General features: G+C 36.8%; 2 protein-coding genes across 2 annotated transcripts; both read left to right on the forward strand.

Moving 5' to 3' along the window:
* The first annotated feature begins 226 nt into the window (after positions 1-226).
* myf6 (myogenic factor 6) lies at positions 227-2173 on the forward strand. Its single transcript, XM_048157159.1, has 3 exons — positions 227-840; positions 1002-1095; positions 1531-2173. Exons 1-3 carry the CDS (start codon positions 331-333, stop codon positions 1644-1646), a joined length of 720 nt encoding a protein of 239 aa, XP_048013116.1. The 5' UTR covers positions 227-330; the 3' UTR covers positions 1647-2173.
* A 6904-nt stretch (positions 2174-9077) lies between these two features.
* myf5 (myogenic factor 5) lies at positions 9078-12437 on the forward strand. Its single transcript, XM_048157171.1, has 3 exons — positions 9078-10077; positions 11545-11620; positions 11718-12437. Exons 1-3 carry the CDS (start codon positions 9559-9561, stop codon positions 11909-11911), a joined length of 789 nt encoding a protein of 262 aa, XP_048013128.1. The 5' UTR covers positions 9078-9558; the 3' UTR covers positions 11912-12437.
* The last annotated feature ends 1791 nt before the right edge of the window (positions 12438-14228 follow it).

Below are 14228 nucleotides of genomic sequence, written 5' to 3' on the forward strand. Positions count from 1 at the left end.
AATATGGATATTTTTCTTACACAAATGCATCGCTAACTGACTACAGTTTGTAAGTAATCTACGTTACCCAGCATATAGCATGTTACAGCATATATATATATATATATATATATATTGCAGACATATGTAACATGGACAATGTAATGTAAAGTGTCTCCTTTATTTCTCACTCCGACTCCAGTGTTCCTAAAGGCCTATTGAAATGAGTCTGAAGCCCTGCAACAGCTAAGCACTGGATAGAATTTCACATTCTATATTTAAGTCCCCTGACTTGTGTCACAGGGCTATTTAAATGCCAACAGTCTTACTGTCAAAACAGCCTACAACAACATGATGGACCTGTTTGAGACCAACACTTATTTTTTCAACGATTTACGTTATCTTGAGGGGGACCATGGGACCTTGGATATGCCTGGAGTGTCCCCACTCTATGAGGGTAATGACAGCCCTTTGTCCCAGGGACAGGATCCAGTCCCGTCCGAGACAGGGTGCGAGAGCAGCGGAGAGGAACACGTCCTCGCGCCGCCGGGGCTCCAGCCGCACTGCGATGGTCAGTGTCTCATGTGGGCTTGTAAGATCTGTAAAAGAAAATCTGCGCCCACCGACCGGCGGAAGGCCGCCACTCTGAGAGAGAGAAGGCGGCTCAAAAAGATCAACGAGGCGTTTGACGCGCTAAAGAAAAAGACGGTGCCCAATCCAAACCAGAGGCTGCCCAAAGTGGAGATTTTACGCAGCGCAATAAACTACATCGAGAAACTGCAGGACCTGTTGCATACGCTGGATGAGCAAGAACAGAACTCTGACAGTGACCCTTACACATACAACGTGAAAGAAAACCATGTAAGAACAAAACCGAGCCAATGCAACCGATCCATGTGCTCTGACAGCAGCTGGATCCACGTGGTGCCACATGTCTGCTTCCAACTAATGATTATTGATATTAATTGCTAAAATTAAATTAAGAGTAATATTAATGTTTACCATCATGATTGCCTGTTCAGGTGGCTCCCAATGAGTATCATTGGAAAAAGACCTGCCAGAACTGGCAGGGGAATCCAGATCATTCCAATTCCCAGATGGCCGGTCACAGAGAAGGTTGGTATCGAGAGACGAAGCTTACATAAAGTTTTAACATTAAGAACATTTAATTATGGTCTTAAGTTGCTGGTCATTGATGTTCCATGTGCTGATGATGTGCGTAATGGTCTGTATTTGCGCATGATTGTGCCCTAAAAAAACGCAGCAAATACACTATGATCTTAATCTCGTGTTCTCTCAACAAAATTGAATCAGAAACTATGAAGAAATTCTTCTAATTTCCAATGTCGGTGTAGTGCGTTTTGACTTTGTAGGGGGAATAATTGTCTGCGCGTAATTCTCTGTGCGGATTTTTTCATACATAATTCCCTGTAACTGTCATTAATTGTCTTTCCGCACTTTTCTGCATGTAATTCTCACTTGCGTAATTTCACGTACTTTTCTACGCTTGTTTCTCTGAGCGAAATGATCCATGCCTAACGTGTGTTCCAGGAGCCGCGGCGGAGTCTTCAGCATCCAGCAGCCTTCGTCGCCTCTCCTCGATTGTTGACAGCATTTCCACTGAAGAGACGAAAGCTCGATGTCCCGACCAGATCTCAGAAAAGTGAAGCTCAAGCATCCCACCTCACATTTCCGACTTGTATTTATTTCCATGAGCTAGTGTGAATGTTTTAAATGTAATAGGCGACACTTTCATAAATCACTTTCAAAAATAAGTCATTAACAAGCATCCTTATATAATGCATAACAGGTCATGTTCAATCTAAAAAAATATATATTTATGAAAATATGTGAAATATTCATATAATTTCTATGTAATGTAACTATGTGATCTGTTAAGCATTGCGTAAAATAATGTTTTTATTACATTGCAAATATTATGAAGTGTTCCAATCAAATATGATTTCTTTTTCATAATTGACCATTCAGTGTAGTTGCTGCAGGTAATTCCAGGTTCATTTAAGGGTCATTAATATCAGCAAAATGATTCCTGTCAATTTATGTGGTCTTCCTAAAATGTACATATTTTGTAATATATTGCTGTTACTTAAATTATTTTATAAATGAACAAAAAAGAAAGAGCACTTGATCACTATTGTATATCTTTCCAACATTAAACATTTAAAAATTTAAAGTTGTACTACATGTTTTTATTTATTAAAAAATCATTGTTATTTATTTAATTTACTGTTATCAGATTTTTTTAATAATTTTACTGGAGATTTTGAGCTTTTTATGTACCTGCATCAGAAATACTCCCTTGTGATTTCAAAATATAGCCTACCTGCCTTCAATTAAGCATTAAAGGCACAATATGTAAGATTTTTGGATTGAAATATATCGAAAAAACACTAGAACAGTGTTATATATTTTGTTAATACTTCCATTTTCCCAAATGTTTCCAAGAATGTTTAAATCCAGAGAAATTAGCCAATTTAACCAGGAGGCGGACAGTGTCTGTGTGTCGCCTGTCAATGACATCATACCCGTGTTATCCTCGATTTATATTACCTCTATTTTTTTTTTTATTAACCTCTATTTTTTGTAGAAACCACGGAAACACCAAAGACGCTTTAATATATTATATTTTTATTAGGCAAGGAAACAACTGCTTGGATACATTTATAGACAGAAACCTAATCATTGTTATATAGCTCAAAATGTTTAGTCCATCATAGAATGTTTTAAAATTTATTAAACATTTATTAAGCATTTATTAATATGATATTCTAATATCAAGTTAGCTTACTGCAGTGTGCAACAAGTGTCTCATAGCAGCCGCTGAGCAAACACACAGAGTAACGTTATATATAACATCATTTTCAACACACAAATGTATCTAATATGATAAACAGCGCTGCATTACCCCACACTGACCAGAAGAAGCGGAAGCGACAACTGCGGCATAATTAAAGTTCAGCTTCTTTCAAGCCATGTTTCACGCTCATCTCTCATTAGCAATCGCTCCAGCGGCCTCGTTAATAATCTCATCCATGAACATGATTTCTGTCCGAGTCCCATCCTGATTCTTTTCCACCGGCTGTGGGGTGAAGACGTCATCTACTATAATTCCGCGCTCAATCTCGGCGTCATCAAGCTACGCCTTTGTTTTGAATAGGCGACCACTAGCGGCGAAAATCTACATATTGTGCCTTGAACAATGCAGACATTTCGACCTTGTTAAGCTTTAAATTAATTTAGCACCTATGTAAAATCTTCATACTTGTTCAGCTGAATCTATTTTGAGTCGTAGCATTTACTTAAAGGTCCCAAGCTGAAGGTAACAGGTATGTGTAGCTCGCAAAGATGGCTGGCCACCAAATGTCCTCATTAAAACCCATTGAATTAAAAGCCCTCCGTATATTCCACCACCAGCCTTGACCAGTCAAGCCAGCAGCTCTCCCAGATTTACGAGCATTAACGGAGTGTTAAAGTATGACTTGCCCTGAAATAGCCCTGGCCTTGCCTGTTAGTTCCAGCTGGCAGGGCAGGACTCAGGATTGGTTGCAATGAAACCCACCAACTATCTCGTGATCAGAAGTAGAAGGTTGGTCAGGGGAAAATATTGCAAAGCTGTAAGCAACATGACAGCTATCATAATGTTACAGGCTGCGAGGGTTTTCCCCTTGAATGAAGCATTGGGTTGCATTGCATTCATTGGTCAGGTTTAATAAAGTGTGAATGTGTGTGTGCTTGGCAATTATCCATCGGTAGAGTTGATTTGTTGGTGTTCCCAAGTTCCACTGCGGCAATTCCATCTTGCACAGTGTGCTGTCTGTCAGGACCGGCTCTCTGATCTTTCCATTTAACACACTACCACCTTTGACCTCATCACAGACACAAGTTAACTTATGTACTCAAACTCTCAAATGACTCGGAATGACCAGTGACCTGCACATAGCTCACATCTGGGAAACAAGGCCGTAAGGAGTAAATTCAGATTTCATTACATACTATGCAAACTTACTATGCTGGGATTTTTAATAAAATGTGGTTATCGATGTAAAATATCACTTCAGAAAGTACTGGGGAAAAAAAATTACGGTAAATAAATGGCAGCTGTGGTTGCCAGAACTTTACCGTAAAAAATACGGTAGCAAAGTTTTAGGTTTTACAGGACAGCACTTAGTGTACTGCCTATTTTACAGTTCAAAACCATATAATTTCAAGGTTTATGTTGTTAGAATTATGGTTCATAGCTGTTTATTCACTGTTAAAAAAAATTTTACGGTAAAAAAAAAAAGTATTTCATTAACTGATATAATGTTAATTTACCAACCTATTGAAGTACTAATATCTGTTTTGTAACTTTGTAGTACACTGACAACCACCAATCACAGTGGTGCTGAGAGTCACATGATGAATCAAAGTTCATCACAAGCAGCTTTTCCACAAGCTGAGGAGGACAATACTAATATATGCACAGTGTCATTCATATAAACACTAAACACCATCATGGTAATTTTAAAAATGCAATAAACATTAATTTAACAACATTAGATGTAACATAAAACCCTAATGTACATAACTGATTAGAAAAAACTAAGAAGAAACAGAGTTATTTCAACGAAAATACATCAAATGTGTCACGCAGGGAATTGTGGGAATGTCAATTTATGGTTTTTCACTGTAAATTATTCAATGACTTTTTATTTTTCATTTCCAAAAACTGTAAATTTAACAGTATTTTACCGTAAAATTAAATCAAATGTACCGTTAGATCTATTATCACCGTATATAGTACAGAAACTTTCTGTAAACTAATTAACTGTTTTTTACCGTAGCATTTTTACAGTCTTTTACAGTGTTCTTAATATGTACATTACCATTCAAAAAATGAGGGGTCGGTAAGATTTTTTTTAAAAATTTGAAATAATTTGCTTACTCTTATGTATTTATTTGATCAAAAATACAGTGAAATATTGAAATATTATTACAATTTAAAATAACTGATTTGTATAGTATATTTTAAAATGAAATGTATTCCTGTGATCAAAGCTGAATTTTAAGCATCATTACTCCAGTCTTCAGTGTCACATGATCCTTCAGAAATCATTCTAATATGCTGATTTCAAACAGTTGTGCTGCTTAATATTTTTGTAGAAACTGTGATACACTTTTTTAAAGGATCATTTGATGAAAAGTTCAAGCATTTATCTGAAATACGTTTTTTGTTGAATATTAAGCAAAATAATTTTTATATGAAAATATCAGCATGTTATTTGACACGCCTAATGAGTATAAACAATGCTAAATCCGCTGCTTTGGCGACTGCAGACGTCGGGTGATTGTCTGATAAGTTATATGGCATTACAATTGGGAGACTTCAAAGAGATTCATTGCTCTCCTCTTAGTGAGCCAGACTGTAACCAGATAGCTCTGTCTACAGTGTTGTTTTAATAGGATCTCAGAGATGGTGTGATTTTATTTGGTTCTTTCTTAGTCATGATGCCCGACTCCATCAGGAGAGAGAAGGTCTTGACAGATTTGTTACTTGATTTGCATATGAACTCTGAAATACATAACAACTACAAATGTGTCACTAGTTACCATCAAAGGGAGGCACAATGAATGTGATTATAGCATCATGCCATCTGGGAATCATCCCAGAGGAACATTTTATTGCTCAGAAGCCTCGAGAGACTTAATGGAGGCTTAATTTAAGCATCAACTATCTCTTAGATGCTTTATATAAAATTCCTGTTCAGAAATAAAAATGGACACAAACTATATAATACACTTATACAATGTTTCAAGCCAGATTTGGTAAAATATAGACAAACCCAAACATTGGGTTTATCCATATTTTACCCAAATCTATCTATTTATCTATCTATACACACTCTAAAAAAATGCTGGGTTGTTGTGTTGAGTGTCAGAGCTCTGTCACAAAACCAAGAAATAAACTAGACAGAACCCTGACAGTTTTAACCTATGTTTGGGTCAAATATGGACAAACCCAAACATTGGTTTTTACATTTTTAAACCCAACGGTTGGGTTTGTCCTCCATTTTTGACCCAAACATGGGTTCAAACAACCCATCCTTTTTTTTTTTAATGCAAAGTCCTATAATGCAAAGTCGGTTATTTTGAGATGAGAACATGGGGACATGCAACTAAAGCTAAACTTTGGATTAAAGTTGTGTTTTGGAAGAGAAAAGATGAGATTTACTGACATTCCTTTGAATACTCAGTTATGGAGCCATTCTGATATCCCACATCACTTGAGCTTACAGAATACTTCCTCTAGCTGCCAGACAAATGCTGTTGCCAATCACACCATCTGATCATGTGATCAAATATGATACTGTTATTGCTGATGGAAAAAGTGCAGCCAATGGCTGGTCTTGGCAGGCAGAAGGAGGCTGGAGAAAAAAACATGAGGCTGGAGAAAACTCATGTCTTTTCATTATTTTCCTCAAACATTTTACTGCAGTGAATGCAACAATAACCCAATATATTTAATAAAATCATAACATCATTGTGTAGTCATGGTGACTCAGTCTAAATGGAAAAACTGTGCAGTTTGAAATGAAGTGGGTGAATCAAAAAGGAATCAAATAAATGAGAATTTGAATTGCTCATGTATTCCTAAAAACACTAAGAGAAAATAAAACTGAGAGCCCACACAGGAAAGAAACATTAACTCTCACCCTCTGCCCTACACTTAACACAGTTCCTGACCCTTGACAAAAAGCATCAGAAAAGCCCCGAAGTTCCCCAGAGACATCGCGATGTTCCCAAATCTCAGAGCAGGTTTGTGCGCTCACTCATCGCAGCCGTCTTGCGCGTTCACCATATGCTTACGCAATCTGAGTTGGACTCAGTTATCGACTGCTGTCAGGTTTTCTCGTTGTCCATGTTGTTAACAGTCAATTGTCTTTGATCTGAACGACAGCTAAGCAGGATTATCCCTGGCCAATGTCTTCTTCAGCTGTGCGCAATACAATCTACACCGGCTCTCCGTGTTTTCTTAGGTGCGCGCGGTTCCCAGACACTAGAGAGGCCAAACGTTTTAGCACGTTGTGAGAAATATCCGCATTGTATCTTTATTAGCTGTCAACACTGATGGCTCGAGTAATGACCTCTATACAGCAATAGACGGTGATTTTAAGACACTTGATCAGTGTTACGGTTATAAACTATATGTGTTTTTATTGCGCAACTGCCTTTACGCACCATTTGTAAGTGTTATTCGCGTAACTTGAAGTTGATTAAATTAAAACTGTAATCTAACAAGTTGCTATGCAAATAAATACTCAAATTTCAAGTTTCCTCATACATACCTATACAGTATATGCTACTCAAATGCTAATACAGTATGTGCACGCATGTGATCATGGCCTTGAAAGGATTCTGGTATTAACTGTAATTGTGTGGATTTCTGATTCTGTGTGATGGTAAAGGCATATTTCAGTTTTTGGAGAAAAAACTGGACAGTCAGCTGTCAATTATTTCAGGTCTTTGGGAAAAGTAAAAAATTGATTCATTGATTTTAATGCTTTTTAAAAATTCTTGTAATTTCTTTTGATTTGTAAAGTATTTTTAATAATGTTCACTCTAAAAAATGCTGGGTTAAAAGCAACATGAGTTGGGTTAAATATGGACAAACCCAGCGATTGGGTTGTTTTGACCCAGTGGTTGAATTAAAAGTTTATACCAACCTGGATAGTTTTATTTAACTCAAATATTGTTTAAAATCACTATATGGCTGGCTTAAAATGAACCCAAAATAGTTTTGAAAAAAATAAATAAAATAAAATAAAAAACCAGACACATAATTATAGAGGCAACATTATAATCAAAAGATGAACATTTATTAATAAGCAATTTAATAAATGTTTACTATTTAATTCTTATTTATTAAACAGTGATAAATGTTAATTATCATAATATATAAAAATAAATAAATATATAAATACTATTTTTGGGTTCATTTTAAGCAAGCAATATACTGATTTTTAAACAATAGTTGAGATAAATAAACATTTAACCCAACCACTGGGTCAAAACAACCCAATCGCTGGGTTTGTACATATTTAACCCAACTTGGGTTGTTTTTAACCCATCATTTTTAGAGTGTTTGGGCAGGGGAAAGGCCACTCATAGTTAGAAAAGTAATTTTTAATGTAATTTACCCTTTAAAAAAATAGAATGTTGTTATATGTGTATATGTAAAATATACATATAAATGTCACAAAATCATTAATCATGCACAATTGACAATTTAACTTCTCTCTTCAACATTATGATTTTAGGTCAGAAAAAATATGAATTTTTAATGTATAGTCATTTAATGTGACAAATTAATTTTAGTACATTTATATAAAAGCAGTAGTACACTGCTGTCATGTCAACACTTACAACACTAAACACAAGTTTAAGCTGGTTAAACTAAGAAATGAAAGATCACCTGCTGCCTTAAAAATGTGAATGCACTCAACTAAACATCTTCATTTAAACTCACAAATAGTCACGACAATGGATTTCTTTAAGTTTAATTTTTAAAAACTTATAAACTTGAGTTCAAAACCCAAAACTTGTCATGACAGTTGGAGTTAAAGAGAAGAAATAAGTTCAAATAACTTAATGGTGCTGTAATGTTTTACAGTGAACTACCCAGCTCCCTTATATATATATATATATATATATATATATATATATATATATATATATATATATATATATATATATAATAATAATGAGATTCAATTTCACCCTAATAGCAAAGAGAAGCAGAAATCTTGCCACGCAGTCACTAATGAGCTGCTTAGAAATTTAATGAGCGTTAACTAACATGGACATGCTGCCTCTGACACCTTCATCCACTGTCCGGATCTTGAGTTGTATATCTGTGTGAGTGTGTGCCTCTGAAACGCAACACCAGCCCTTACAGCTGGGCCACATCTGCAACGCTGCTTATTCCTCAAGCGTAAAATTAGCCAGCAAACACTGGAGTCATTCTTGACCATTTCGTTTTGAGGTAATAGAAATGACATATACGCTATTTGTTTTGTTTCATTTTTAATACATCATTACTTAGGGCAAACTAAAATGAAACTCATCTCTCAATTTTTTCAGGGTCCCCAATCAGGTAGAACTTTCATTGAAATCTTTCACTGAAATCTTTTTCACAATCTTTTTCAAGACTTTTAATAATCGATACAAGTCTTGGACACAATGCAGGACAACATGTGAGAAAGTACAAATAAAAATCTGTACGTTTGACGAATAAAGTGAAAAAAAAAAAAACCTAAAGTAAGTAAATTAAGATCTAAAGTAGACTTCTAAAGCAAGAGTTTCTGCACATGAATGTTTATTGATGATAATTCCCTCTTGTAATGACCGTCACGCTGTTGAACTGAGTGAGAAACCACCCCTCCACACAGATGTGGGAAACTCAGTAGGGGTGTTGGGTTTGGGTGGTGAGGGAAGGGGGGTCGCTGAGCCCTGCCTTGGCCAATGGGGCACGGTCATTAGGGCTGACCAGTGTGGGCCCCGGCATATAAGAAGGGCCGTATGGCACCAGAGCAACCACATCACTCAGAGGTCGCCCCTTCACAGATCTCCTACATCACACCAATCATGGACGTATTCTCCACATCCCAGATCTTCTACGACAGCACCTGTGCCTCATCCCCTGAAGCTTTGGACTTCGGCCCCGGGGGGGAACTGGCTGGATCTGAGGAGGACGAGCACGTCAGGGCCCCCGGGGCTCCGCACCAGCCGGGTCACTGTCTGCAGTGGGCCTGCAAAGCTTGTAAGCGCAAAGCCAGTACGGTGGACCGCCGGAGAGCCGCCACCATGAGGGAGCGCCGCAGGCTGAAGAAGGTGAACCACGCGTTTGAGGCACTACGGCGCTGCACCTCGGCAAACCCCAGCCAGCGTCTTCCCAAGGTGGAGATCCTGAGGAACGCCATCCAGTACATCGAGAGCCTTCAGGAGCTGCTTAGGGAACAGGTGGAAAACTACTACAGCCTGCCTATGGAAAGCAGCTCTGAGCCTGCCAGCCCCTCCTCAAGCTGTTCTGAAAGCATGGTAAATATTGCTCTTATTTTTTCATGCCATATGTGGGCTTTACATTGATAGACATTATATTGATAGTCTACCAAAACTCAAAGGGAATTGAAGGTCAGGGATATCCAGAAAAAGCCTTTTGAATGTAGATTTTTGAGGTTTTCATCTTTTTGTTTTTTATCTAGACAAGGTCTTTGTACTTGTCTCCCCATGTTTTCGTCTTCATATTTTATCTCAATAGCACACAGGGGATTTTATCCATCAAATGGAGTCAGGGCTGCCTCAGTCTCAGCATGACAACAACAAATTGCTGCCCACATCTGGCTCCTTTTATACGCTATGATATAAGCTTACAGCTGTTTGTCAGGGAACTTAAAGAAATCTGCAGTATATGTGGAATGTTGAAATCAAAAATAATCAGAGTTTATTAAATAATATTATTAGTTGCATCTGTTTCAGTGCTAACTTGACCAGTAATATAGCTACTGTTTATCATACGGGTTTTCTTTTCAATACACGTTTGCTAATGACGCTCAGATGAATTTTGCTAACACTGGTATGATTTATATTTATATTATTATGATTTTTATATAAACTTGGGCATATACTTTGATTTGGTTCTCATAATATAGAAAGAGCCATGTAGTTTTGCTAATTTAGCTTGATGCTAATATTTTTGCTAATCATTTGTTGACAAAGACAACACTGCAAAAAGTAATTCATATGTTACCACATGAAGCACAGTTTTAGGTTACCTGACAAAACATTTGGGTAGTTAGTTAGGCATTTATATATTTGAATAAAATACTTGAATAAATCTGCTAGAGTGGCATAGGAAAGATTGCTAGTCATTGGTTGACAAGGGCAAGACTTCTGGATGTAATTGTTCTAAGCGTGAGTTAGTAAACCTTGAATCAAGTAGAACTTTTATTGAGATTAAAATGTCTTCCACAAGTGTGACCTGGCCAAGAAGTTAAACAGCAATGTTACAAACAATGTGAGATTGATTCACAAAACATTTATGACAAAATCTCAGTACAGGGTTTAAGAATGGTGGATAAAGTAATGGCTTTCCCACTGGACTCTTTATAGCCGAATAAAGCCTCAGTAAATCCAGCCAACAGAGACTGGCAGGAAAGTGGCGGCCGTGCTGCATTCCTGACTGACTGCATGAGTTGCGCTGCTGCCAGGATTTTCTGCAGATTTACTCGGAGAAAGTGTCATCTTGCACAAACTGGTGTGGCTTCCACTGACTCAATCAATTCGCCACGCCTGAAGCCCAGCGTAGCGTGGGAGTCCCTCGCAAAATAACCAGCCTGTGAAAGAAAGAGATACAGTGAAGCGCACGGACCAAGCAGTGCTGCTCATTCGCTGCTCGTAGCTCCAGTGATGCTCGAGTTGTTGTAGAGGAACCCATGTCTCATATACACCATGTTCATTGCTTTATATTTATGTATGCTGATGGAACTTTTTGTGTTCTTCATTTAGGTTGACTGCAACAGTCCTGTATGGCCTCAGATGAATCCAAACTTTGGGAATAACTACAACTTTGATGCACAGTCTGGTAAGAAACAAGATCATATAAATTATTTTTTTTTTTATGTGGAGTTCTTTTTGTCATATATTGTTTGTTGCTAATACCTCTTTCTTGATCAATCCAGCTAGTGCGGTGGACAGAACTCCAGGAGTGTCTAGTTTGCAGTGTCTGTCCAGCATCGTAGACAGGCTGTCCTCTGTGGACACGGGAGTTGCAATGGGAATGAGGAACATGGTCGCTCTCTCTCCGACTGGAAGTGATTCCCAGTGCAGTTCTCCAGACAGTCCCAGCAACAGACCAGTCTACCACGTCCTGTGAGAGGGAGAGAACGCTCTGCAGAATCAGAACACCCGCCATTCAAATTGCATGTTAATTTTGGATTCGTTTGGATGCCAATAAGAATTTAGTAGTTTCATATCTCAATTCAGAACACTTCCAAAGATTTGACCTCAAATTTATGGTCAAAAGTGCAAAACAAAATTGTGAATTTATTCTGGGACTGGTTATAATTTGGCTTATGTGGTCAGTCTTTAACTTAACTGGCTTAAAAAACCCAAACTATCCATAAAAATATATAATAATAAAGTACAAACTGGATCTTTTACTGACTATGTAGCTTAACTATATTGACCTTGGTTTTATTTATCAATAATAATTGCTGTGGTACTTAGTAAATGCTGTTTTTTGTATGTTGTCCACAACCGACCATCTCTGTGTTGTAAATAAGATTGTACATAATTTTAAATGCCTGTTATTGTATTCATGTAATGTTGTTTCTGTCATATTTAATGAACATTCTCACATAAAATGACTTTTTTCAATAATAAAGTTGTATTTAATAATACTATTTGTCACTCTTTGATTTTTCAAATGAGGAATAAAATTCCCTGGTGCTTTTTTGCATCTCTCAGTAAATATTGACTGCAGCTTGGGTCCAATCATACGCCATTTGTCAGCTGCTAGAAAATCATGGGTGTTGGAGGAGGACAGATGATAGTGTGATGAGTTGGATGTTGAAAAAAGAGAGAGAAAGAAAGGAAATGAGCTCTGTGTGCCTGTTTGCTCAATGTAACAAATGTTACACATCATTCACACCCTCTTAATACCATTGTCATGAACAAATGGCCATATGCTGACACTTCAAGGTGCTGCGTGTGTGTGTGTGTCTGTGAATAGAGAGAAGGAGAGAGAGAAAGAGGGAGAAGGAGAAAGAGAGTCGTTGCACGAAAGAACATTAGTTTAATTTCATTAATGCTCATAATATTATAATAAGGGGGGTAAGATGTATCAGTGGGTCAAGTTTTCACCTGATTCATTTATGCAAGTATTATTTTTTGTCATGTGACCATTCATGTGCCAATCATATACAGTATTATCAAGCAACAGTGGTAAAACCTAATCAAATTTGATGCAATTAAATTAAAACTACAGTTGTACTTGAATTGTAAATGAACAGTAAAGTATGTCAAATACATCTTGTAATATAATTTTAACAACAACAATCTCAAAGAGATAATGGAAAAAATATTATAATAAAATTAAATGAATAAAAACAGTGAAATACAACAATAAAATAGATTCTACCCTTCATCCACATTTATATGAAGAGTTATGTACATTAATATTATCAATGTTACGTTTTTTTTTTAGCGTTTCAATCATCCCTGTTCACTCCTGCTTTTTTAGTGTCCTTGTTAGTGAATCAAATAGAGAAACACTCAACCTCCAAGTAAAAAAAAAAGCTTGCAACCCCCATTAAAGTAGTTACTTTCACATTTTAATAGGTGCCTATTCAGACTCTGAGCCAATTTTGCTCTCATAAAGAGTTTCAGTAATGCATTAGAGGATCTTTCACTAAGAGTTTTTCAAAGCACTTTAAGTACAGTAGATTCAATTTCAGTAAGCAATCCTGTCGCCCACCTGACTATAACTCCAAATGCAACGCAGGAAATATCCATGGCTAAAGCTCTACTGTAATCCGTTAAATGACTCATATATTGGATTTATTATTAACCTTTTAAAGGATTTGAACCTTCCATGGATTGAATAGCCTACCGAGTCTGCTCTGACTGCACATGGTAAAAGTTTTTGTAGGCCAAAACCTACAAAAACCTGTGAAAGTAATCTAGCCTACTGTATTAGTGCATATCTTAATGTCTTGACAAAAAAAAAAAAAAAAGATTCTCTAGAAAAAATATATAGTTCATTGAACCTTTCTGCATTGACAGAAATGCACTTAAAACCTTTGGCCACCAGAGTGCAGTATTTTCTCAAGTGCACACACAATCATGTATACACAGCTGCCATGACTCCTGGGATCCAAAGGCTCTCTAGATGTTGTCAGTGTTCAGTATTTCATGGCTCCATAAACAAAAAGCTAAATTAAATATAGTTTGTATGGAAGAAACTTTTTAAGTTAAGATTTCATTTTATCAATAAATCTAGGCAGATGTGAACAGGCTATCTATCTGAATTAACTTCTATGAGTAGGCTATATTGCTTATTTAGTACACCATGGTATAACAATCTAATTTTCTAGAAGAAAAAGTAAGAAAAATAGCATCTTGCTAATTGGGCTATTAATACAACACAGAAAAAACATGACTCATAAACTCCTCTTTCAATTACTATTGTG

Source organism: Megalobrama amblycephala, linkage group LG14 (assembly GCF_018812025.1).
Source record: "Megalobrama amblycephala isolate DHTTF-2021 linkage group LG14, ASM1881202v1, whole genome shotgun sequence".
Classification (NCBI taxonomy): Eukaryota; Metazoa; Chordata; class Actinopteri; order Cypriniformes; family Xenocyprididae; genus Megalobrama; species Megalobrama amblycephala.

Excerpts from the sequence above, each read along its gene's own strand:
- myf6 (XM_048157159.1), top strand. The coding sequence starts at position 331 with ATGATGGACCTGTTTGAGACCAACACTTATTTTTTCAACGATTTACGT. Across the intron at positions 841-1,001 it reads ACAACGTGAAAGAAAACCAT|GTGGCTCCCAATGAGTATCA; the intron begins GTAAGAACAAAA and ends TTGCCTGTTCAG. Across the intron at positions 1,096-1,530 it reads GATGGCCGGTCACAGAGAAG|GAGCCGCGGCGGAGTCTTCA; the intron begins GTTGGTATCGAG and ends CGTGTGTTCCAG.
- myf5 (XM_048157171.1), top strand. The coding sequence starts at position 9,559 with ATGGCACCAGAGCAACCACATCACTCAGAGGTCGCCCCTTCACAGATC. Across the intron at positions 10,078-11,544 it reads CAAGCTGTTCTGAAAGCATG|GTTGACTGCAACAGTCCTGT; the intron begins GTAAATATTGCT and ends TTCTTCATTTAG. Across the intron at positions 11,621-11,717 it reads CAACTTTGATGCACAGTCTG|CTAGTGCGGTGGACAGAACT; the intron begins GTAAGAAACAAG and ends TGATCAATCCAG.